The sequence below is a fragment of the Stegodyphus dumicola genome, chromosome 2, assembly GCF_044657685.1.
Source record: "Stegodyphus dumicola isolate Sdum_Otavi_A_Nest chromosome 2, ASM4465768v1".
In the NCBI taxonomy this organism is placed as follows: Eukaryota; Metazoa; Arthropoda; class Arachnida; order Araneae; family Eresidae; genus Stegodyphus; species Stegodyphus dumicola.
The window spans coordinates 66,125,333-66,151,587 of record NC_140769.1 but is presented as its reverse complement, the minus strand read 5'-3'; the positions used below and the strand labels follow the sequence as shown (position 1 = coordinate 66,151,587).

General features: G+C 33.3%; 1 protein-coding gene across 3 annotated transcripts in view; it reads right to left on the bottom strand.

Annotated features, from left to right (window-relative positions):
- The window catches only part of LOC118190665 (sushi, von Willebrand factor type A, EGF and pentraxin domain-containing protein 1-like), a 693,686-nt gene that overhangs the window by 63,858 nt on the left and 603,573 nt on the right, over nucleotides 1-26,255 (bottom strand). For all 3 annotated transcript variants that reach the window (XM_085810736.1, XM_085810734.1, XM_085810735.1), the window contains exons 9-10: nucleotides 13,265-13,438; nucleotides 2,690-3,031 (exon numbers count right to left, since the gene is read on the bottom strand). In XM_085810736.1, the coding sequence (XP_085666862.1) occupies nucleotides 2,690-3,031; nucleotides 13,265-13,438 (516 nt within the window). The remainder of the gene's footprint in view (nucleotides 1-2,689; nucleotides 3,032-13,264; nucleotides 13,439-26,255) is intronic.

The following is a 26,255-nucleotide window of genomic DNA, read 5'->3' as shown; positions in this document are numbered from 1 at the left end:
GAAAATGTGCTTGGGATACTAGATGATGTTACAGTTTTTACAGATTACACATGTTACGGATTGTTTTTATTAACAGTAGTGTGCTATTTAATTATACTTAATCTCGAATTTATGAACATCATTAAATTATCCTTTAAAATAAATTGCTGAATCCTAAAAATAAATTAAGTGCACTGGAGACCGAACCTCAGTCCCGGAATACCATGCAGAGTTGAATGAAACGGGCTCCAGAAGGGACTCATCAGTGGCAGCGCAGGCCCCACGGTCCCTGCCCGGCTTTATACTAATTCTCAGTAAAGACGAAAGTCTTAATACAAATAAAAATCGCTAAGTCATCTTTGCCTTGGGGCACCACTCTCTCAGCATCGAGTTGTCATTCGGTGCCTTACCTTGCGTCGTCAGTGCCCGTCACTGGGACTATGAGGGCTGAACCCCCTTCGCAGAGACCCACTTAACTCTACATATCTGCTCCACCACAGCCGAAGGAACGGACACGACAGTACCAGTACGGTCCCTGCCAAGCCCGAACCTACCTGAGTACAATACTCGGGTTCTAGTCCTGTGAAGAGTGTTTATGTACCCCCGTGGTTGAGACTGCCTAGGTACAGATCCTAACCAGTACTTCCCAGGACGTCTCCTGAGTGAACCCCGGGGGGGGCAAATTAAGTGTACAGGTGGTTCTTGTTGACTTCTTTCGAAATACAAAAACATCGTAAACAAAAACATTGTTCTTTCTGTTTTGAAGCCACCAGCGGCCGAGCGGTAAAATCGCTGAGCACTGGTAGTTCGGTCCGAGGTTCGAATTCCACGAATGGGCTAGCTGCATGGGCGTTTTCGTGTTTTTCTCCATGTATAACGTGTACACGAGTCGGTTTCCCTTAGAAAGTCCTCCACACGAAGGCATCACTCCCCTTAGGCAGATAGCCCTAGTGTGCTTTGCCGTATTCTCAATACACAATACTTTCTATTTTGAAAAGTATTGACTTTTTTTCCCTAATGGCGGGCACTTTCCTATACCGGCACCGGCCACTCCTAAGACCAGATGTGTCGGTCTCTTTATTATGGAGGCGCCTAATAGATGAGCCACCTTTGCCTCCTATGAAGGAACAGACAATTACACCCATGGCTTCTCTGGGATTCGAACCCGGGCCTTTCGGTATCGCAGTCAAGTTCCCCTAAACACTATACCGTCCGGGCGGCTTGAAGTGTTTTGTTCATGTTTTGAAATGCTAATTTGGTTTAGCTAACAAAATGAGCTGAGTATCTATATTAAACTACTTAAAAAATACAAGTGAATTGTTAATAGTATTTTTCTGCGAATTTTAACATGAATTATAACTGTTTTGTTTTTATTGCTGTCGGATTGGTCGTGATTTTGGGTTAAACATGGACGTTCTCCATATTATCTCGGTTAATATGGAGGCTATTGTACTCTTTAACCTTCTCAATCATATCGCCACCAGGTGGCCTTACCACCACCAGCTTAATATCATATCGCCACCAGTGGCTGAACGACTAAAGACAGGTGAATATTGGTGAGCTGGTTATATGTCTCTCCAGACAGATGTAATAAGGATTTTCGAAAAGTTAATTTGATGCTAAAGACAGGATTTTTCAAGAGTAAAATAGTATGTCGGATAACTGATTTTCAATTATGTAACCACAGGAAGGGTTATGTTAACAACTAATTATAAGATTAATCTTTCCAACGTAATTAAAAACTGGTACGCTTTTATATGTAGTTTTAAAATAATAAGAATTTTCTTTCATTCAATTACTCATGTGAATTTGGTTTGTTTTGAACCAGATTATTAGCATTTAAATTTCTGTAATTCGCGTATTTCCTTGAAACAAAGAGGGATCAAATTCACAGATTCGAAATATATCTGTAACAAACGATTATTAAAAGTGCTTGATTTCTTTTAGATAAGCACAATTCCATACATTTGAGTCATACAATAATGCTTGATATGTATCAGATGAAAAAGATCTTATTTCAGAATGGCATAAAAATCGTTACTGTTTTTGCGATTCCTCAAGAAACCGCTTTGTTTTAAATAAATGGTAACTGTGCAGCAGAAAGCTTTTTGGTGTACCTCAATTTTCGAAATTTCATGGGAGTGTTTTATTGACGTTATAAAATTGATTCACCAATCACTAAAAGCAAATTGGCAGTTCCAACGAAGAGAATGTCTACGTAAAGATAAGAAGAGTGCGCGATAGTTGCATGTTGCTGTGAAGACAGGTTAATTTAGTGCTTCAATAGATAGATGACTTTCTAAATTACCTGATCTTACACCGTGTGTTTTTATTCTTTCAAAATATGTTAAAGGTATTGTTTTCCTACCATCGTTTCAATAAGCCTGCATGACGTCAAAAGTTACATTGCTTCTGTTATCAAAAGATATGCTGAAATTAAGTATGGGAAGACTTTATTTATCGGCGTTGTGTTATTAGACTAACTATAAATGGTCATCTAAAATGAATCCGTCTTGAAGCTAAAACGGGAAAAATTGTTCTTTCTCTCATGCATCACCGTTCACTTTTCGCTTGGCCACATTAAAAATAAAGCCTTTGGAATCAGGTTAACGATTTTCACTAACCTTGTATTTTATGTAACATACATAACAGAGGGTAAATTGAAAGTAACAAGATTCATTAATAATTTCAGAACATTTTACTACATTACTTTTTTGTTTCCTCTTCCCTCTCTTCTTCCACTTCGTCTTTGTTATATCCAACCTTCGCTGTCTTCGAATGGCCACTTCCCTCTTTTCCCTGACGGATCTGTCCCACCTCACCTGAGGATGAGAACCTCTCACGCATTTTGGTTTCTCTTCAGGGCTCCAGCGTCCATCGACACAAGTGGCACCTGGTGGACCTTCCCCAAGCGTATAGTGTCGATCACATTCGTACATAATTTGACGATTGTTAGTTATTTTGCGTACATATGGCCTGTAGTCGTACATGCCCATATGCCCAACGAGCAAGATGCGGCCATTGACGAGGGTTCCAGGGAAAGGGCAATATGCTGTGAAATTGAAAGAATATCATTACGTTTAATTACTACCAATAGAAAATACTATTCTAAAGCTGTTACACGAAACATTCGTAATTTTTATCCTGAGTTACTTGCTGGTTTATTTTAGTTAAATTCTGTTTATGCATATAAAAGCGCTTACTCCAGAAAAAAATGCAAATTCCATTGATGGAGTCTTAAATAAAAGGCATATACAGATATAAAAGCAACTTGTTAAATGAAAACTAAGTCTTATTTTGAGCTGATAAGTAATCGTCCACTGGCTTGGTTGCAAATAGTTTTAATTCCATACACTGTTAATGAAACTAGCTTGAACGTTTAATGAATATCAAGTTGCAAATGAAAGGCGCTTAGATGATTAATTAGTGTTATAACAATCAGTCAGCAGGACTATTACGGCCGTTTTAAATTAATTAATTACGGTAAAATTTCGAAGTTACTGACTGCATATATTCTATTTGTCCCCCAAGAGCAGTTTATGTTCCTTTTAATTTGTGGTAGAAGCTAAAACTAAACGAAAATAGTATTTTAATTTTCTGATCTAATTTGCTTTGTGTTTATTTTGTAGTATTATAGCCTTGTTATAGCAGGTTTTAAGGCAGACAGTCAAGTGACCGCTTTAGGCTAGAGGCTAGAGAGTGAAGAACAATGTCATGGATAAAATAATGAAAAAAGGCTAATATTTAATAAGAAATACAAAAATCAAACACCCATAGTTTTTTTTATATTATGCCACTACATTCAGTTTACTTAAAATATAATTTAAAGAAAGTGGCTCATATTTCGGTTTACAGCATGGTATTACTTACAAAATTCTTGCTTCTTGAATTAAGAAAGGTTATTTCAAAACATCTCGTCATTAAATATTTCATTCACTACTCTCTTTTATTCCGCCATTCTAATTTAAGGAATGATGTTGGCCAGTTTAGCTTTGTTCCGTTAAATCTATCGCAACTTAAAAACCTGATCTGAAAATTTTTCTAAGAATGATATTTAGATTTTGAAAACATAAATTAATATTTGACTTTAGCTACTTATAAAATGATATACACTTTAAAATTTTCAAATCCTGAATCTAAATTGTATAAATTATGAAACTGATGCACAATTTTTTTAGTTTCTGAATTAGTTTTTGAATTTGGAATATAATCAGTTAATAAATTAATTAATTCAATTTGAACATAATCATTTGCTTTTTATAGTATACATTCTAATTTTATTTTGCAATAATAAATATAATTAATTTATACAAGTAGTTATAAAGAAATATTTGTACTAAAGACTAAATCTAAAATTTTAGATGATACACTCTTCTTCTAAATTTGTGAATTTTTCTTTGAATTAGAATCAGACTCCTCTTAGTGGTGGGAAATGTAATTAACTGTTGCAAAATAAACAGAATGTAAATTAACTTGCTGAATCCCTATTAGAAATTAAAAGTTAAACTCAAGTAAAAAAATAAACAATTACAACTTAATAACTTTCAGGAATAAGACAAAAGCAGCTTGGTAGACAGTAAAGAGACATCTTTGATCAAATTAATCTTCAATATGAAAGAAGAATTTAAATATCACCTTCTCTCTTCTCAAAACATAAAAATGTTTTCTAAGATTCGTAAAAATAATCTAAACTTATCTAAAGGCGCTTTTTAAACTTTCAAACCGAAGCTTCTATAAAGTTCAAAAGATAACACAAACGATGTTTCAAATATGACTGTTTAAGTCGCTAGGTTAAGTAAAAGAACTTCAGATTCTTTTATTTAAATACCCTTAATAATTCAAAATATTTGATATGAGAAATTTATTTAAACAATGAAAGTATTCCTCGTGAAAAAATGGATCTAGTTTGCGTTTAGAATTGTTTAACTTGGAAGGTTAAGTAACATGTGCAAACATATAACTATTTAAATTAGAACATAATTAAAAACAGGAAAAATAATTAAATGTAAGCAAACATTTTCCTAGACGGTGAACAAATGGTTATTTTCTAATAGAGCTGCATGATAGATTGGTGTTACAAATGCCTTTTACTAAATGCACTGGCTGTGTGAACACTTATGAAATTATCAAATGAGAGACAAAATACCTTAATTAGGAAAACATACCTTAATAACCATGTCAATAATATTAATAATTACGTTATTACCAATCTGTAGACAGAACTAGAAAGCGTAAATAGAATAGGTGTTAGCTAATTCAGAAGACAAACAACAAAAATCAGCGTTATATTTACAAAATTTTCACAGGACTAGTTTCGATGGTTTTACCGAACCACCACCCTCAGCTGCAAAACCGCAAATCTAGGTGTTAGCTGTTGACATCATCGATGTTGAAACAAAACAAACTTTTCGTTACCAATGTAATGTAGGTTTTACTTTATTTTACTAATAGTTTTTATTTTAAGATAGCTTTGCTTTATTTCCTCATTTTGCTACCTATGCTATCCTACTAGAATGAGTTTTCAGTTTCGCGCTTTAAAATAGGGGAGAAACTACTACTTAAGCTGAGGTTTGAGGCCCTTCAGTAAGACAGCCAGAGAGCTAGCAAGAGAGAGAGAGAGTATAACTGTAACAGTAACTCGTATAATATTATAAGATAGTTCTCCCGCCTTGTTAGCATGCCTTCGTGGTGTAATGGTCATCACACTCGCCTCGTATTCGAGTGGTCTGAGGTTCAAGTCCTTGAGAGGGCATAGCTCAATTTTCATGTCGTCTGCTTTAAAAAAAACCCTTTAAAAGGAGTCTCTACAGTGGCGGCCGAACTAAAAAAAAAGTGGTGGGTGATAATTCTCCACCACCAGGATTTGGCGATTGGGTCTCCCAATCTCCAATTGCCCTTTAAAAAAGGGGTAGAATATAAGGTATTTTATTCCTTCTTTCTGCATGCCTTCGTCGTGTAGCGGTTAGTACACTCGGCGCGTATTCGGGATTTACGAGGGTCGAGTCCCGGCGAGGGCATTGCTCTTTTTTCCATCTCCCCTGCTTCGAAATAACCTAATGTCTCTACAGTGGCGCCCGAACTAAAAAAAGGTGATGGATGATGATTCTTCACTCCAAAGATTTGGCGAGTGGGCCTAATCCCCAGTCCCCCTTTAAAAGGGGGAGTATGTAAGGTATTTCTCCCGCCCTCTTAGCATGCTTTCGTGGTGAAATGGTCAGCACACTCGGCGCGTATTCGAGAGGTCCGAGGTTCCAGATCAGGCGAGGGTACTGCTTATTTTTCATGTCTCCTGCTTCGAAATAACCTAATGTCTCTACAGCATTATAACTCGTATAAGAACTCGTATAACAACGTGAAATTAAAGCTTGCTAGTTTACGGCTGTGCTTATTACGTGCCTTTTAGTCTACACTGGGGATTTTCAGTTGACAGCCAACTACGTGGTAACAATTCTGTTCAGCTTAGGCTGTTTGGTTCTATTTAGCCTTAGATTAATTTTACATTGTCTATTTTAAGCCAAAAGTGTTGGCTTCCTGTAAGCCCAATGGGGCCGTCTGTGAATATTTTAAGATCAAATAAAAGGGTATGTTAACCCTTCTTCGGAGTTGTTATTTATGCTAGGAGAACTTAGCGAATAGTAGTTATTCAATTCAACTAGGTTCTAGAAGTTAAAGAACTTTATTTGTTAGAACTTTACAGTGCAATGTGATTTTCTCTTGGTTAATGTGACTGCATTGAATGCTAACTTCGCGATTTGACAGATGAATAATCAGAGAAAGTAACAAAGGGTTTAACAAAGAGAGAATCGCAGCAGCTTTCAAAAGAGGTAGTAAAAGTTTGGGATTTTGTCGAAGTACAGCTACAGTGAAGACAAGAATTTGCAACAAAACTTCCGACACGCCTAATTATTGCAATGATACTGAAAAGTCCTGCTTTCTTGACAATGGTGTTGTAGCAGTTTACATGTTAGTCTCAAAAGATGCACATAAGGAAAAATTGTAAGCCATGCACAGCAATCGTTTTCAAGCCTTTGGCCAATGTTGGTCGATCAGTATAATTCACCGTTAACAGAAACATGAGGACAATTATGGAACAACTCTGAACTATTGTTACAACTGTAGAAGTCAAAAATGAATATACCCATCCTTTATGAGTGCATGAACGTATTATTAGAAATTTCTATTTTTTTTATTTATTTCTTTATTATTGTTGTTGAAGTGCATATACTATTTCTAGCTTTCTCTCAATTTATAAAGGGTAGCCCAAGATAAACTGTTCCCAAAGCAAGCGAAGAACACATGAACTGTAAAGCGATATTGTAAAAGGTGGCCTAAGATAAAGCATACCGAACACAGGAGACTTCACTTGCATTGGGTCTGGTCTGTCTTGGGCCACCCGAAATAAATGATTAAGAAGAGTATTTTTTTTAAAGATCATGTTTTTATACTGAAAGCAATTAACAACTATAATGAGGAAGAGGAAGATGGGCTAGGTAAAGCTATATACTTAGTTGTACTGTTCGCATAAACAGAAAGACTGGTTGATCAAGAATATTCGATGACATATCAGTAACGACTGCGAAACATTTTCCAATAGCCTATCTAAAACTACATATAAATTACTTCTATATGAAGACATACTTGATAATTAGTTTACACATAGAACTGAATTTAAAGAAACCTGCTTACATTTATAATTTTGTTTTCCTAACATTTAGAAAAATTACACGGTTTTCTTTTCATAGTTAATGAAGAACATTTAACAACTGCTGAAGAATACCATTAATGTGTTCCAGAAAGGTGATTATAAATTTAAATTCCTTAAATGCAGATTCTAGGCATCTCATTACAGGTTCAAAATTTCTAAGAAGAAGCTAGATAACTTTAGCAAAATTTTCAACAATGTGGTTTGCGCAAAATTAACGTGTGAAGCTTTACCGTAGGAGCCTGAAATGCACTAATTTCAGATAGTAAAGCATGCATTACACCATTTAACAGCATCGTTTATTACCATTCAAGATTATCTCTTTATGTAGCAGAAATACCTCCTTTTTCAAGAATTTATTGGTATTTTTCGATAGACCTTAAAAAATGTCATGTTCATTTAAGCATTTGAACTTGCTTGAACCTGAGTTTTTTTAATGGAAGGAACTGTTCTTAAAAAAAAATGAACTTCAGTTATTTGGCTAAATATTAGCCACACTTACATTGCAGGAGAATTTTGAATTTGGTTGGTGTCATAGAATCATTTATGGGTGTTGGATGTTCTGACTTTTCAAAGATTTTGATACAATTCATTGTATCAGAAATATTTCCACTACTAGCTTTTCAGGCTAAGTTTTACGTCGGTCAGCTGTAAGTGGAAACTATTTTAATAGCAGTACATTTAAATTGTTTTAAATACATTACAATTTGTTTGAAATTTTCTTTGTCATTTTATTAAATGATTTTACCATTTCAAAGATTTAATCTTGCCCTTCTGTTCTTGAACCATGACAGCGTAAATGATACTGTATGAATTACATATTTGCACTGAATGCAGGCATGTACATCTGCAGCAAACAACAAATCAGAAAGCTTTGAATACAAAGGACCGTTGATATGTACACATAAATCAAATACACCAAAAGACCAGTGCATAATGGTCAGCTTTTAATAAAATGCAGGATCTAGTTTAGTTTGTAAAGGTTGCCAGTGTACGAAGCATCGACTCGATAATGATTTGATAAGGCAGCGGTTGTTACCCTGGAATATATGAGAGCATCAAGTATAAGTTCTAGTTCTCTTATAACTTCAGCAGAGATTATGTAGCACAAAACTCCAATTCATACCATAAATGTTTGACTAGATTCAGTTCGCTGGATTTTAAGGCGTAAAGAAAGTTTCTTGCACCACTCTTTGATGATCCTGGCAGTGTAGCATGGTTCATTCTCCTGCCAGAAGAGAACGCCTTTAACATGAATGAGTAAATTTGCCCCTAAGTAATTTCAGTTACCTAATAGTTAACAGGGAAGTTCTACTAGAATAATGGACCCAGGAGTCTTCCAGCAGGCCCATAGGATAAACATCGCCCACAGGCTAGTAGATCTTGAATAAAACAGTGCATCTAGGCTCCAAAAGCTGCTTTGCACGCATTCAGTCCTTATGAATGGGGAATATGGATAAAGCTGGCCGACGAATTACTATTAAATTATCTGAAACTCAGCCTTGATACTCTTAAGCATTTTTCATACCTTGCCGTTTTTTTATCAATTAATAATTCAGTAATTAGCACTGAGACGTAGCAGGCCTACAAATACGTAGGCTCATACATAGAACTGTTCTGTGTGGTACATACAATTTTCCAAATGACCTGTGTAGTACATGTGAGTGATTTACTAAATTTCGGTCTTGGTACTACATCGAACAACTCATGACACAATACGCTGGCCTCTGACATCAGTGAGCTACTTCCAACAAGCGGATGACCGAAGATTCATAATTTGTCCATCTCTGCAAAACTTTTGATATGTATTCAAGACAGCGTTCGTGAGCAGCCTACAAGCCATTGCATTTCAGAAATGCTGTTTACGAAAGGCCGTGTCATTACAACTTGTCTTTCGCCAAGCTCTTATGAATCGCCAGCATTTCTTATTCTGATAGCAGGGCAAAACAGGAAGAAATGAACGGAATACCAGCTTCACCAATGGTTTTGCAAGTATAATATCCACCATACTAACAGTAGAGCTCCGCCCAAAGCTTCAGAGAGAACACCTCGGTTGACAGATCTGGGCTGCCCCTCTCTTCTTTCCTTGCGATCAAAGGTCTTCAGTGGACTTCTGGCTTGCAGTATTTCAAGTGTCACTATGTTGTCTAGACCATATACTCTTATAATCCAAGCCTCAAGCTAAAAAAGCACGAGCTCAACGATGCAACAGCCAGCATTGCTGACCATCAGGGCGGCTGATTTTAATAGCAAGTACACTGCTAACAAAAAGCATATTCTGATATAATTTATATATTGAAATGTGATGCTGGCAATATTTTTTTATTCTAAGACTGTATTCTCTTTACTTTTCTAGACTTAAGGGTTTATAAAGTAACGGCCCTTTGATGTTCGTGAATTGAAAATGCTATTACTTATTTATACTGCTAAAGACGACATATTTAAGTATTATTCATATTTCATAAGACCGCTTCTGTTAAGAATTTTAATTAAAGTTCGCACAGTTAACTTTATATTTTCAAGTTTAAAAAACTGTTTAAAGGCTTTTAAACCTCTGTGCACTTAAAAACCTTAGATAAGCGCATAAACAAGTAAAACAAGTAATGTGTCTTGAAATTTTGCATTAGTGTTTTTTAGTTGTGGCAAGAAAAAAGCCTTAATTACAAAAATGAAAAAATACTTAGTTTAATATAGCTAAATCCGAGCAAAAGGAAGCCTAATTAATAAGCTTATTACAATTATCATGAATATATTAACGATTTTTGAACAGCAGCTAAATTGAACACGAAATAGTGTTTATAATAAATATGTCAAACATAGTTTCAGTTGTAGATTTAAACATGCCTCCTTAATCAGCATGAAAGTTAGCGATGCTAGCTGCCGTATCGATGGGCCTAGGTTTAAATCCCACGGCTTGGATATCCATAGAGAATGTTTGTAAGGATATAAATGTCTTTGCGACACGAAAGCACTTCAGATACATGGTAGACAAAAGTACTTTCGAGTGATTTAGTGGTAGGGGTGGGAGATCCTCAGGCACGTTCTCTGTCGGATGCTTCTTCAAAACTGAGACGGAGAGTTCCTATTAATCTATCCAAGACCCATGATAATGACCGATGCTCTTCGCCACGATAAAATGCGTTACTTGTCCTGATATTACTCTCAAAGAGCAGAGTTAATTCACGACATTTAGACATTAGCATAAAGCTTTCGTTTTATTTGTCATTATAACACATTTCATCAAAGGCCCAGTGAACAAGACTACGAAAGGTTGATAGTTAGTCTATTCCCCGGCGACTGAAGCACCAAGCTGAAGTGACTATTGCAGGGAACTGAAATGGATATTAGAAGGAACTAAAAACTGAAATGAAAATGAAGTAGGTACTTTAAAAACTGAAATGGCTGATGCAGGGTATTTTATACTTTTTTCATCTGCGGAAGACATACTAGGCAATTTCCTATTGAAAATTGTCTAAACTATTTCTAGCGTAGCAAAAATTATCTTGAACTAAATTTGAATCTTAGGTTATGTAGCCTTTGCCAGAGTAAACAAACTAAACACTATATAACTAATTATACTAACACACATCATATGCTATTATTTAAATTCACCAACATTTAAAATAACTTAACATTTAATGCAAATAGAAAGGTATACATTAAATATTACACGTTTAATAAATATATAATATTTAATAAATATGTTAATAACTTTCTTAAGCTGAAATACTTTTAATGCTGATTTAGGCTAGCAACCAAATATATAATGTTTTTAAATAAGAAATGGAAAGTTGTTGAGAATCTTTTCACATAATTTAATCATTCTCGTGTTACATCGCAAAATGCTCTTTCAGTATAGTAGAAAGATGTTGAACCATTTTGCTCATGATGTTGTTTCCAGCGAAACTTCACTTGAATAACATCCTAAATTCGAATATTTTTGTTAATTTGGAATAACGTCTTAGAAATAACAACGTGAAAACGACTAAAGCTTAAATAAAACTGTTCAATTATTTTCCAACAATTTATGGAAATTATTCTAATAATTTATTTTCTTAGAGTTTTAGTTTTGAAATTAAACATTCTAAAAGTCAGTAAATTGTACGCTGCAAATCAAAATAAGTGTTTCTAAAATGTAGCATTTTGCAAATACCTCGAATATTTAAAGATATGGACGATCCATTAATGAAATTATATTACCTTTAAATAACTCTATTTATTATTCCAATAAGATTTCTGATTATTGGCTAACAAGGAGAGCTATCGGATTACTAGATGACAATGGCCACAAATCTCAAATCTTTCAGGTGTAATCAAGATTTAAAAAAAAGGACAGAAAGAGAGAGAGGGAGAGAGAAAGAGAGTGCAAAATGTAGCATTTCACAATCAGCTGCTACCTCCAGAATAGATCATATTATGTGACACACGAGACCGCAATATTTGCAAACATTGATTACCAAATGTTACTTGTCTATGACGTTTTTAAAGTATTCTGTCATCAGCGATATCTATATTATGCATCTTCTGGAATTTATGTATATATTTGCTGGAGAATTCGTGACCTTTTGTGCGCCATTGTACTAATCTGTCTGAAGACTGATGACAACCAGAAGTTATTTCCTAACGACTACTTAGCAGTTCTCGGGAAAACTGAACTTGACCTGTAAACTCATGACGTCCTTAAGTCCTTGTTTTATTCATGAAGAAGTTTTATCCCGAAGAAGAAACACTGATTTCTTCTTTGAGAAAAACTAGAACGTCAGAGTCCTTCGTCCATGCATCTGTTTACAGCTGTTTTATTATGCATCGACTGCCTGTTACCGACCATCCCTGTTTGAATACCAAGTTGGAGCTGGAAAATTCTCATAGAAATTTGCTCAGGCCTATCAACATTACATCCACAAACATTCAGGGTGTTCTTGCCATTCTAGAGACGCTCTAAACATTTTCAGGCAAATGAGAATTCAAAAAGACCTTTCGACACCCTGAGGAAATCTTGAACAATGAAAACAGTTCCAGAGAGCGAGAGATAGAGAGTTAAGTTTTAGTGGAAAGAAAGAAACCTTTTCTTTTGTGTTTTTTTAGCTCTGCAAAGAGCTGTTTTACTTTCGTTTAGTTAAGAGCAGTTATATCTCTGCAGAGAATTCCAATAACTGATTGTCGGATTTTCTGCTACCTAACTTGAAAGCAATTTGCTCGGAACTGCCACTTGTGGTAAAATAATGCAACATATTTAAATACTATTCTAAGAAGTGACTTGTTAGCAGTCGTATATGCCGTGCTCTGTATTGCCCTACTCATGTAATAACCACTGACGTAAAACCTGCATGCTTCTCCCAGGAATGTATCATAATAATGATACTGTAACTCACAGATACATTATATTTGTCAGTTATACCTGCAAATATGTGCGCGCTAGTCAATTTATATGTCCTGTTCTGGCAGTTGCGAGTGAATGAATACTGGACTTTAAGTTAAGGATCATCTTTATTAACTATTTAAATTTGCAATTTTTATTGCATGGATATTATTTTGTATATTTACGGAAATCCTTTTTATAGATTTAGTAATGTAGTCACTCACTTTCGTTGCAGCTGGGTGTTTCACCAGTCCATCTTCCAAAGCTGCATTCTGTTACATTGGGGCCTTCGAGTTTGTATCCATCTTTGCATCTGTACAAGGCCTTCATGCCGTGGTCAGTTTTTGGCGCTATAACCATGCCGTGTCTTGGTCTCTTGGGTAATGTCTTGCAACGGGCTGCGAATGAAACATTAGGCGGTAAATAACGAATTCATTCGCTGAATAAATATTTCTTTTCTGTAGTTGCAGAAATCTCAATTTGTTTTGTCTCGCACCCTGTCTCGTAATTCCATATTTTAAAAAGAAACAAAATTCAAAACTATGATATTATATTACTTTTATAGAAAAAGTTGATTCAGTTCGAATGACGCCAAAATATTTTGCCATTTTTTTAAAAAAAGACATGACTTTTTAAGTAGCCTAAATACAAAGTAAATAAATGTTGAAAAAGAGCAGTTGTAAGGCTATTTATGGAATAAAAAAATAAAGAAAGGATTAAAAATATGCAATAATGCTATTATTATTTAAATACTTTAAGAATTATTGTTACTTTGAAACGCTTTGCAATATATATATATATATACATATGCATTATAGTAGCTATTTAAATGAATCGGCACATAAATATCATGTAATATAACTGTTATTTAAACGTTTCACACAATGTTAATTTTTCATTAATGTATATAAAAATTAACATGATATAAATAAGTACTGAATACTGTATATTTGAAATCGGATAAATTACTTTGCATAGCACTGCAATTATAATGTTTATACTGAAAAAAAAAACGGTTATTAAATATGCTCAGTATGAGATGACAATACGTAGAGGCTGTTTTAGATTTTAAAATAAATATAGAAACATGAAAAACTATGATATTTCTTATTGCATTATTTTATTAACAATCCTAGTAGCTAATAAGTTGAATCTTTCATTTTTGACTACTCCCTTAGTGAAGCAAACGAGACGCTTAGTTGTTTAATCGCATAGATAAACGTTACGTACTTCAGTGAATAAAAGTTTCAATGGAAAGAATGTTACAAAGCTCTTTCGAATTTCATTAACTTCGATCCACCAACAACTACAAGTTGTTGAAGTTTTTCTTTCATCAAAACGATTTAGCTGCGGAATAAATCTTTTTGTCAAGTAATTTCCATATTAATTCTTTCCCTTTGGTTAAATTCAAGACCTTTTCCAAAATGTGAAAGTAAATAACATAAATGTTTTAAATAATATTTAAAACATTTTCAAAATAAAACACTTACATCCGATAGTGATAGTCATGAGTTAGACTAATAAAACTTCTGCCTGTTTCTTTTGGCAGAAAGATTCTATTATAACTGTGACTGCAGAAGTTTAATTACTCTCGAAGATAAAACTCTAAAGCTTTAAGACTAGATTAAATGGTACTTAAGGGCTTAAGCCACAACTGGAATCTTTAATGATATTTCCATTCGCTTTGTAAACTCTTTCTCTCTCTGTTTCTATTCCTACTCAATAGTTTTGAGAAGCAACGGATTTGTATGCTTTGAGGTGAGGAATCGTATAAAGTAATCTTATTATTTTCAAAATGGCCATTACTGTTCTCAGCTCAGAGATTAAACTTTTCAAAATGAATCTGGCATTTTGGTATAATCAAGTGCGAAAGATAGTAATGATAAACTTCGAGAGAATATGCTGTCATATTAGTTTTGATAGCTCATATTACAATAGTCGATCGATATTAGTAAAAGGAATTCAATCATTTTTAATACTAAGTATTTGAATCATTTATGTGAATCATTAAACCTGTTAGTACTTGTATTAAGATATTCGTTATAAATTTAAGAGTCTGAAATATCTGCATTCAAGGTGCACATACGGACACCAAAAGCATTCAAACACAAATTTATAAATATCTAATTTTAAAAAATTATATAACGAATAATAATTTACATTATTTGCTATATTATAGTCATTATTAGATGTATATATATATATATATATAATATTACACGCGTAAACTCATTAACAACATTCTGAGAAGTTAAAGATCGAAAGATAATAGGCTTAAAAAAATAAACAAACAATTAAAAGGTGGCTTTAATTTTTATATAGATATGCTATAAACATATTTCAAACACATCATGGATTTCTAAAAGCAAATTGTCAAATTAAATAAATAAACTTTTAAATGGAATGTAAAATTATTCTATACCGAAGGAGTTATGAACATCTTTTTCCAATTACATTATGTGGTTTGGTGTATTTGATTATGGTAAAACATGTGAGGGCTTCTAAGGGAATGGCTGTTTTCTTCGAGAAAGTTTTGAAAGAAATTGGTCCATATCCACGTTACACATGGCATAGGCCAAGAAAACGTCCATGGAGCTAGCCCGTCCGCCTGGAATCGAACCCAGGTCGAATGACAACGATATCGCTCAGCCGTTAGCGGGTCTTTTATTATGTTATAAGTATGATGTAAATGCTTACAACATCATTAATAATCTTACTGTAACTATATGAAGTAGACCCATTATGAATTACATAAACTAGAAATATTATTAAAAAATTAAAATAAAGCTATGATAAAAAGCATGAACATTCTTTGTCAGAAAAGTTCCAAGACAATTTTTTTTATTTCAGAGTCTGCAGTACTAAAAATGAAAAAAAAAAAAAAAAAAAAAAAATATGTTACCTGGTATGTATTCTTACTTGACATGATCTTGGCAATATTTCCGCGCAAACTTACTAGGGGTCAGAGCTGTGCTTAGCAACACACTGTTCAGATTGTTGTAGCATTCGTTAAATGGATGCTGATTGCGAGCAAAAGAGTGAACATTAAGTTCTGCGTTAAGCTCGGGAAAACTCCCAGTGAAACGAGGGAACATGATTAAGCAAACAAATGCAGTAGAGGCACTTTCAAGAATGCGTTTTTTATGATTCGCACAAAAGGCTTCGTGAAAGCAGAGATTCAGTGCATGACGATCCCAGAGCTAGTCGCCCGTCTATAGTACATACCGATGTAAACATGGAGCGTGCAAGGCAGTGATTGCAAGAAAACCGTCGTGTAACCGTGCGTACAGATGAAGAGAAAGAGAAAAGATGAATAATTTTAGCTGAACTATTGGATAGAGCCAGACGTGATCTCACATTCGTGTCAAAGATTATTGTGATTTTTTCTTGTTTCCGTGAATGAAAAGTTGACTGAAAGGAAAGCTTCATCAAGCTTATTGCAGACATCCAACGGGCTGTGATAAATGAGCTTACAAGCATCGCAGTTGAAGATTTCCCTGCCTGCTTCCAAGACCTCCAGAAACGTTGGCAGTTGTGCATAGATAGCTAAGGGAGGGGACTACTTTGATAGCAGCTAAGATCATTACTTGGTAAATGCAATTTTCTATTTTTTACGATTTTGTCATGGAACTTTTCTGACAAAGGAAATATATTACTTTAAATCACCCAGTTCGGTAAGCACTGAAAAACTTTAAAAAACAAATTATGTTTATTAAATTTATTTTCGATGTGTTTGATGACATATCGAATAGCAGTATTGCCAAGAACTACTATTAGTGGGATACCTGGATAATAAATTACAGATTATATGAGATGTCAATTGGCAACATTTGCCAGGTCGTGCGAATCATGTGTCCTCTTGCACACATAATATAACGTATCGCGAAACCTGAAACATGCATACGTTTCTATTTTCAAAAATAATGGCCAATACCTGAATGATATCCCTCTTTAATCCATGAAAAAGTGCACTTAAAAGTCATGCTTAAATTACGAGAGCCCACTGTGCCAGAATCTATCGTATATACAATGTTTTAATATAATATTTGTGCGTAATACAAGAAAATTTTAAAGAGTGAGAAAGACTGTATCATTGGGCTAAGTCTTCATTCGAGTTACGTTGATTTAGTCGACGTACCTCTTAGCACATAAGTTTGAGGAATGAATGCTGCAGTCCAGTGAAATTGGTGTCGATAGGTAGGAGGCCATTTTCCAGCAATATACATTCAATTAACAAATGCCAGAGGGACGATAAAATTCTTAATAAAACGCTTGTTAAATTCCCATGAATAGCACCAATCAAACCATTTCTTCCATAGCCGCATATAAATGTATGGTTGCATCCATCTGACACATGAGAAATACATGATAATCAGTGGGAATGGAGGCTTCATTCCGGAAGACCATGTTACCAGCTGTTAGTAAACAATGAGAATCTCCGGTACAGTCTGCAATGATGCTTTCCTTATTCATATTATATACTTTCCTGTAGTCGTACATACTTCATATTACTCAGCTTGGAAGCAATGGTGCAAAAATGTTTGGAAATGATGCAGCTAGTAAATGTGATAGGGTTTTTAAATTAAACGTTAGACCTATTACATATTAAAAGTAACACTATGGGAGGCAATTTCCTATGATATTTGGTCAAAGACGTTCTGTCCTGACAGCAGTATTCCTCCCTGCCATTGTCTAGACAGAATAATCGATGGTATTCTGAAACCTTTTTATCAGCATACTTATCACATCCTATGCAGGCAATATTTTTGATAAGGCAAGGCTTAGTCACATTTGGAATGGCACTGTCACTGTTCCAGAATTTGTAAGGTCCATTAGAGTAATACTTCTTCAGGGCTTATTGGGTATTCTAATCTCTTTCCGATTAAGCATGCTAAGGGCACAACAGAACACTCTTCCTCCAATCCGAATATATTGAAAAATTGTTAGCCAGTTTCTTAGTGTCTGACTGTACTGTTTAGCTGGTTCTGTAATATCACATGGCCTGCATACAACCCATGACCTGCATGCGACTAAATGCCACATGTTAACTCTCTTTTTCAGTTCAATTTCTTTCGTTTTTCTCCTGTATGAAAGTACTAATTTTTAAACCTTTTTCTGAATGCAATAAAGATTTATTTTTTATTAATCTCTAACAACATCGCAATGGGTTTCTGTCTATTAACCTGAACTTAGGAAAACGAGTTTATTTTTCTTGAATAGAAACTCTATTTTTCTTCAATTTCCATTAAGTGTTCAAAATATGCGTGTATACGTACACACTTTTATATACATATGCATATATTATATAAAAATAGAATGTTTAAAAATGTTTATGCAATAAAATGTTTTAAAAGTAATTAAGAAATTTGTCTAGCCTTTGAACATTTATTGAAAATACGATACTCATTACTACCTTTATAAGTAATATAGGATTTATGATAAGAATTCTTGAAAATTTATATCTATTAAAGAAATTTGATTTCATTTCTTAATTATTTTCACAGCCACTTTGAGAAGAGCTTTTTAAATGCTGCTCTCGATATAAAAATGTGAATATTTAGGACATGAGTATGTTTCTTTGTAGTTACTGAAATATAAAAAAATTTCCTTGCTATTAAAAATTATTAATTTTGACATGTTACAGATAGTGTTCAAAACTAAAGAATCTGTGAAAAATAAAATATATGCACAGAAAGTTGTTTCAGTTAAACCTGTTCCTGTCTTGTGTCTGAAAAACACAAATCTGATATGCCACCATATGACTTCCTCGTACGGCGTATTAAATTACACACACTTTTTTGACGCACTTAATTTTAACTTATTTCCTCGAATTTTTCTAATCTGAATAAACGACCTTTTAAAGCGAGTTGAAAATGAGATCAAAAACTGCAAATTTTGAAATTAAATTTTCATGTCAATTTTTGTCGTTTGAGAGTCAAACTTCTTACAATTTTATTTTTTCATACCGAGTATACAACTTTCTCAAATGTAATTATAGAAACTGAGAGAACCTGTGAAAAGTTACTGTTCCAGAATCTAATTGGTTATTAGTCCACAATTATTTATTTTTTTAAAATTTAACATTTGGAAAACATGAATATTTTTATCATTTAAATCACTTCTGTAATTGGAAGTACTATATGACTACAACCAACGATTGCGAAAATAAAGGCTGGGTAAAGAGGTGGGTGTATAATATATGATTCAATTACTTTTCATAATTTTAACAAACCAGAAAATTCCTAAATTTATCCTGAGATCCTGAAATTCAATAAATCTAATTTATTACAAAAAGTTGTGGACTATCTAGATCATCAACTCTTTGACAAAACTCGTAGCTAACAGAAATGATATTCTTTTGATACATGTTGCGAAGGAAACTGGCTTACATTTGTGTTTCATATAAGAAAAATCATAAAAAGTCAGGCGCAGCTCATTTAAACGTTCAAAACCAAACATGACAGCAATTCTTCTGCGACTGCATTTATACTTGACCATAACTTAACTAGTAAATCTAACTGGTTAGGAGATTATTAGATTTTGGTCCAAAGAGGCAGTTTGCCCAGAAAGACTATTATTTTCGTTTTGGCATTTTGCGTTGATTCACTACAAGCGTTGTTTCACTTTTCAAATTGTTGTCACAAAAACATTATCACCCTGTATTATATTTAAAGAAATTGAATAATGAAGAATTTACATAGATGTATGTATGTTTCTAGCATTGTGATAAAACAACTGTACCTATAGCCATAGAATTTTGAATAGCGTAATCCTCCTGCGAATATGGGCATCTGGAAACCCAAATTTGAAATTTGGAATTTGTTTTGTTATCGATTTCATATTTTGTAAAACTTTAACAAATCTTTGATTAACAAACTCAAGGATTTCAAAGCGAGCAATGGAAACGACGTACAGAAAAAAAATTATCTCCAGCGCGCGAGACTGTGTATCGGAAAAACTAAAGATATGCTCTTTAAAATATTATTTTGCGATATTGCTCTTGAGCTGAATTTTATGGTTTAAGTGCGAAGAACATGATATTTAATAAATAAAGATAACACACAAAATGTTAAAAAAACGCCCCTTTGGATGTAATTTAATATCTGAAACCTTTCAGATTTTAATATTGTCTCTTTTCTTTTTCTTTTTTAATGCTGCAAACATTTTATCACTATGTAAGTTAACTTTGAGATGTTAGTTAAATACTTTCACCAGAATTATTCCGAATGCAATTAATTTTTAGACTTCCACATAAAAAATGAAACTCTCTTATATTAAAACTAAATTTGCAATGTCTCCTGCAAGAAGTGTCATTGCTTAATGCATACTTTAAAAGCTCGTATGTATGCGGAAGTATAGAATAAACTTTATTTTTTATTACATCCATTCTTGTACAACCGAACGCGCCCGACCTTGCGTTTTTCTGCCACTTTTTCTGCGATCGCACGCAATCAAGAGTGTTGGCGAGGAAGCAGAAAACAAATCTCGACTTCTCTTCATTCCAGACATCTTTTATGTCTTCGCTATAGGAAATAGTATTCTGTTGCTATGGCAACGGGTCCAAACACCAGAAATACTGATTGAGTTATCGACGGGGTGGGACAAAATAAAAAACTCGTGGGATGAGATCACGTAGCATTGTAATGGGCAACGATTATTGCGAACTTCGTGCAGGTATGCTACTCCGAGCTACCTTTTTTCTTACATTTTTGCGACTTTATTCCTATTCCTATTCGTTTTTTTTCCTTCTTCTTTCGGGGGGGGGGTGGAGGGTAAAGTAGAGGAATTATTACTGTTTCAATATCCAACCGTGCACGTAACTTCCGATAATGATCCCAGTGGAATCGCTTCCGGTTCTTCCCCGCAAATTTTAATGAACATCGGAATGCTCGAATATCTACATATCGAGATTCATGTTGAGGCTATGTTGGGCTTGAGAACATTCGGATGCTCATTATATGAAGTAAAAGAATGCAAGATAAATAACGAAGCACACCGAAGCTTGAAGATACTAACTTTTAGCTTCTAACTTTCTTAAAGATACGCTTATTTTTACGTATTTTCCTAAGGATTATTGATTGAAATTTTCTTTTAGGACTGCGGCACTTTTTAATCCGTTTAAAAATATAACAACGGATTTCCAATGACAATTGCATTAATTTGAAGCATTTTAAAATAGTTTTGCATATATTTTCAATATAATAATGCATTATGTTGTTGCTTATATTTATGCTATGGACCAGGAAAGGGGTAAACTCGCTTATTATATTTTGAGCCTTTGTTTATAAAATAAATATTCGGAATGAATATCTTGAAAATAAAGAATATCTTGATGTTATATTTTATGAAATTAGTAGATAAATTATCATCTCGGTCCTAATATCACTCGATTATTTACTTTCATTAAAATGCCTGAATCATTCAATAATTCATGTAGATAACCATTTAAGACAGTTTTAAGATAATTTATATCTAATTCCTACAATTTTACACTTAAAAAGAAAGCTATTTATTTAGTTATTCTCAAGATATATCATTTAAACTGTTACGATATCATTTTTGTGAAATATATTCAACATATCAAGCTTTCTATGTAAAGTTGTCTTATTTGCAAGTCACTTTTAATCACTAGCAATAATTATTATAATCCAGGTTATCTTACATATGAGGCTGCCTTATATTCAGGGAAACGGGGTATTTAAAAAGTGGGCTAATACTATTAAAGTAATATATTAACGTTTTATGCGTCATTATAAAATATTAATAAAAATGAAATTAGGGATAATATTTGTTAGAAATTAATCGCCTTCACCAGAAATAAAAGTATATTTCATTGAAGCAGTGTTTCACTTGATTTCAAATTTGACCTTTCGATTCATCGCGTAAGCGTTTTGGGAAATAGAGAGAACGGATCATGTGCTCGTACAGCGTTTAATGTAACTACCATACAAGAAAAGCAATAAAATATATCATTTACACGTATGTGTTCTCCTATTACTTTTATGTTTCATCTCTTGCAGAACATTGTTTTGACAATTAAGTGATATTTTGTGTGAAATGTTTCATAATGTATTTTCTAGCCCATCATTATAGCACTGAATTCATTGTTAATGTTTCTTAGTCATTTTTCCTATTTTTAAATTCCTACTATTAGCTTACACTCTCCCTATATCTTGTTCAAAATTTCAATCGTTAATAAATTACTCAAGTTCAAATACATATTTTTAAACTTGTAGTGGATGACACTTGATGTTAATACAGTTTTTCACATAAAGTCAATTAAAGTAATGAATTAAAGACTTACAAATAATGACTGTTTATTAGGAATTCTCACGTGCTATGAAACGTAATTTTATAACAGCTTATAAATAATAGTACATGACTGTGATAAATGGGATTGTAATATTTAACAAAAATAAGTCGCAACAGTAAGTAAGACAGAGTTCTAAAGATTTTTAAAGTGCATGCAATTTAAGAATTGCAGTTTTATAGAGTTGGATGAAGCGGATGGAATGTCCCATTTTGTAGCCTAAACGAAAAATGTTAATATTGTTAATAAAAAGTAACTAACATAAAATTTTCTTTGTTGACCTAAGTAGGAATTGACTTAACAAGTAATATAACGATTTTTTTTGCATTACTTGTTACGGATAAGCTTTTCCTTCTCATAAGTAACTAAATCTAAGTTTCCGGAAAAAAGTAGTTTTTACAGCAAGTATATTTTGCAGGATATGCCGTAAAAACTATGTTACTCAACATTTTGTCCTCATCATTGAACAAAATTATTTCACATTCCGATGAACTAATGAACATTCAAAATGCACTAAATGGATAGTTTAAAAGGCTGTTATAATTGCACTTTGCTCTTATTCAAATATGGATGAGCCATAGATAAAGCAGAATGTGCCTCTGTGATTTTTCATTGAAAAAACATGCGTAAGTTAATATAACAATAATATTTGAGAATGAATTAAATTATTAATTAAGTAATCTGAAGAGAATGAATGATGTATGTAGTCTATAACTCTTGTTAGTTATTTGGAAAATACAGTAAACAACGTTGTTTACAAAAATAAATTGTTATTATGCTTCTTTAAATAAGCACGTATCCGTTTTCTTGGTGGGTTACAATTAAGTCGAATATGTACAAACTCAAAGGTCGATTACTTATCGACGTTTAGGTAATCTGCCTTTGAAATTTACAATTATAAAAACTAAATTCCCTCGAATAAGATAAATGGGATTACTCTCGGCTAATCACAATGAAGTAGAAACTTATCAACACCACCGTGCGGCAAAGAGAATCGATGCAGCCTCCGAGTACTACTAACTTTTTCCAAATAGATCGCTGAAGGATAATCCGAATATTTATTTCACAAGGGATGAGTTTGAGTTAACCATCTCTAACTTTTAAATTCTCATTCCTGTGCTTAAATTCGCAGATTTTTCTTATCTGAGCGAGGCCTACCAGCGGCCGAGCGGTAAAATCGCTGAACACTGGTAGTTCGGTCCGAGGTTCGAATCTCGCGAACGGGCTGGCTGCATGGGCGTTTTCGTGGTTTTCCCCATGTGTAACGTGTATACGAGCCAGTTTCCCTTAGAAAGTCCTCCACGAAAGGCATCCCTACCCTTAGGCAGATAGCCCTAGTGTGCTTTGCCGTATTCTCAATACACCACCACCAACACCATCTTATCTGAGCGAATATAATGAGGAGCGAATGAAAGGGGCACTGTTTAGATCAAAATTAGCTGGAAGTAAAACTTGAAATATTTATTGCAAAAGTAAAAATAAATGAAACAAAATAATGATGTAAATGATATTGTAGATTAGTTCGAAAATTAAATCTTTTACATGTTTGCACATTTTTTTAAAAAATTATTTTAAATTATTTTGGCTTTTTTTTTTTTTTTTTTTAAAGAATTTAAATTTGCTTTTTTACTTTTATACGTATTTGTTAAGAATTTAAATTTGTTTAAATATATATATATATATATATTATGCATACATAATATATATATCTATGTATATCTACTATATGCCCTTTTATTGCTACGCTACCAAATACATATTCAGCGAGATATATTTAAAATCCTCGCTCATCTCAGAGCGTACTTTGAAGATCCTCCCGCTGATCCTCTCCTACCTTAGTTTTTGCAAGTTTGAAAAATAAAAGGTTTGGTGCTCAGCCAAAATGGTGGAATTTCTTTAAACAATGCATACAATAGTATGTATAGTGGGGCATGTTATATTTGTTTAGATTTGAATGGGAAAGAGTTATAATTAATAGATTACAATTAATTACCACAAGCAAGATTTAAAGCAAGATTTTTGAAGTAAGTGAGCTCTATGTCGAAGGTGAAGGGTTTCCAAATGTAAAAATTCAATGTTTATAAAACTATATTTTTAAAAACATATACAAAGTTTGGGCTCTTGTTTATCCTTCATAGTTTCTCTAAAATTAACATTTCATATGCGGTAAGCTACAGGGTTTTGGCCGTTTTATTATATTTAAAAGAATACATTTTCTTATAAGTCTGTTTTTCAGACTTTGCAATTAGTATATATTTCAGGCACCACAATGCGTAATAATCGAGACCACAGTTATCGAGCAATTTTGTATTTAACCTTTTGTATACCATGGGTATCACATTTATCATTTTAAAGTTTTCTTCTTTGTACTTAAATAATTTGTTGTCTAAAACGCATAATAATAGTCTTAGAGACACACCATTAAATAAATAACCCCAAAATGTCTTCATACTATGAAAATATGTATTCTTTTTATCTTTAAACCTTTCAGGTACAGTAAGGGTGAACTACATAATGGGGCCTTAATTCTAGTTTCAACCTAGCGTTTCAACGAAAGTCCTCTTTACAATATTATCATAATTTTTATTCAAAGTTAGTAATTTAAAATATAGCACAGTATTATGACAACATTAGCAGTCAGAAGTATCTATCATAATTTGCAGGTGGAAAGGAGGCATTAGTTTTGTAACTATCGTAAAGTTTGCATCGGAAGTGAATCTTCCCTTCAAAATAAAAATCTGTTGCTTGTCTACACAGCATAAGATCTTTCACTTATTTTTTGATGTATGTAAATATGAACCACTTTTTTAAAAAAATCCTCCACGATAACATTCCTCTCCGCTAGGCAGAAAGCTCTAGTGTGCTTCGTCACCATAAATTAATCAAATCCAATTCACTTATCTTTCGAAAAATATAAAGCCATTTGGATACTGTATCTTGGCGTTCTAAGCAACGGTTCAATGAGAAAAAAAACATATGTCGCAAGAAAACTTATAAGTGATTACGAATACTTTTTTCTTATTACTAAAAGTGCCATTTCATATTTATTTCGCACTTCACACTGCAAGTAAAGTTAGATTTGTGTCAAAAAGGATTCTGAACTATAAAAATTGCAACTTCTTATTAGTTGGTTGGTCTATGAAAAGAATTTTCTGATTGATCTTCTTAAAATAACATTTCAGTAATTTAAATGATTTGGAAGAAATACCAGTCACAAAATGATAAAAATAATTCGTTTTTGGAGTTAGCTTGTAAGACAAAGAGAGAGTTAAATATTGACTATGAAAATCGTTGCCTTAGCAACAGCAGAATTCTCTATTTTCTCAGTTCATAGCAACGAAAACCTTCATTAGAGGGAACTCATGTATGCAATTAACCAAGCAAAGAGACACGAAATATTGCTTTTTTATCGCAGAACCGGGGACTCTAGAGTAATTGAGAATGAAGGGGGAATGACGATTAGAAACAGCACCTTAACACAGCCAAAAGTTCAGAAATAACTTCAAAAAAAAGAACAAAATGGGAAAATGGAGAAATTCCCAGTACAAATTTAGCATACGCTAGAAATTTATTGCAAATTTATTTTGATTAGTAGCTATAAAAGTAAGTTCTGACAGCGATATTTTAGAACTAAGCAGTCATATTGCGTATAGCGATACGCATTATTATTTCTTTCTACCATGTATAGCTCTATACCATAAAAAATATTTAATTTTTCTCTTTGACACAGTTCCGTCTTATTTAACAGGATTTATAGGAGACTTGTTTTAAAAAACTCAATTTGAATATAATTCTAAACAATGTTCTTATTTAAGAAGTTTTCATAGAATTTATAATGAACAGCACAGCACAGCACATATTTGGCAAAGTTTTTATGTAAGTTTTGATTTTGAAAATGCAATAAA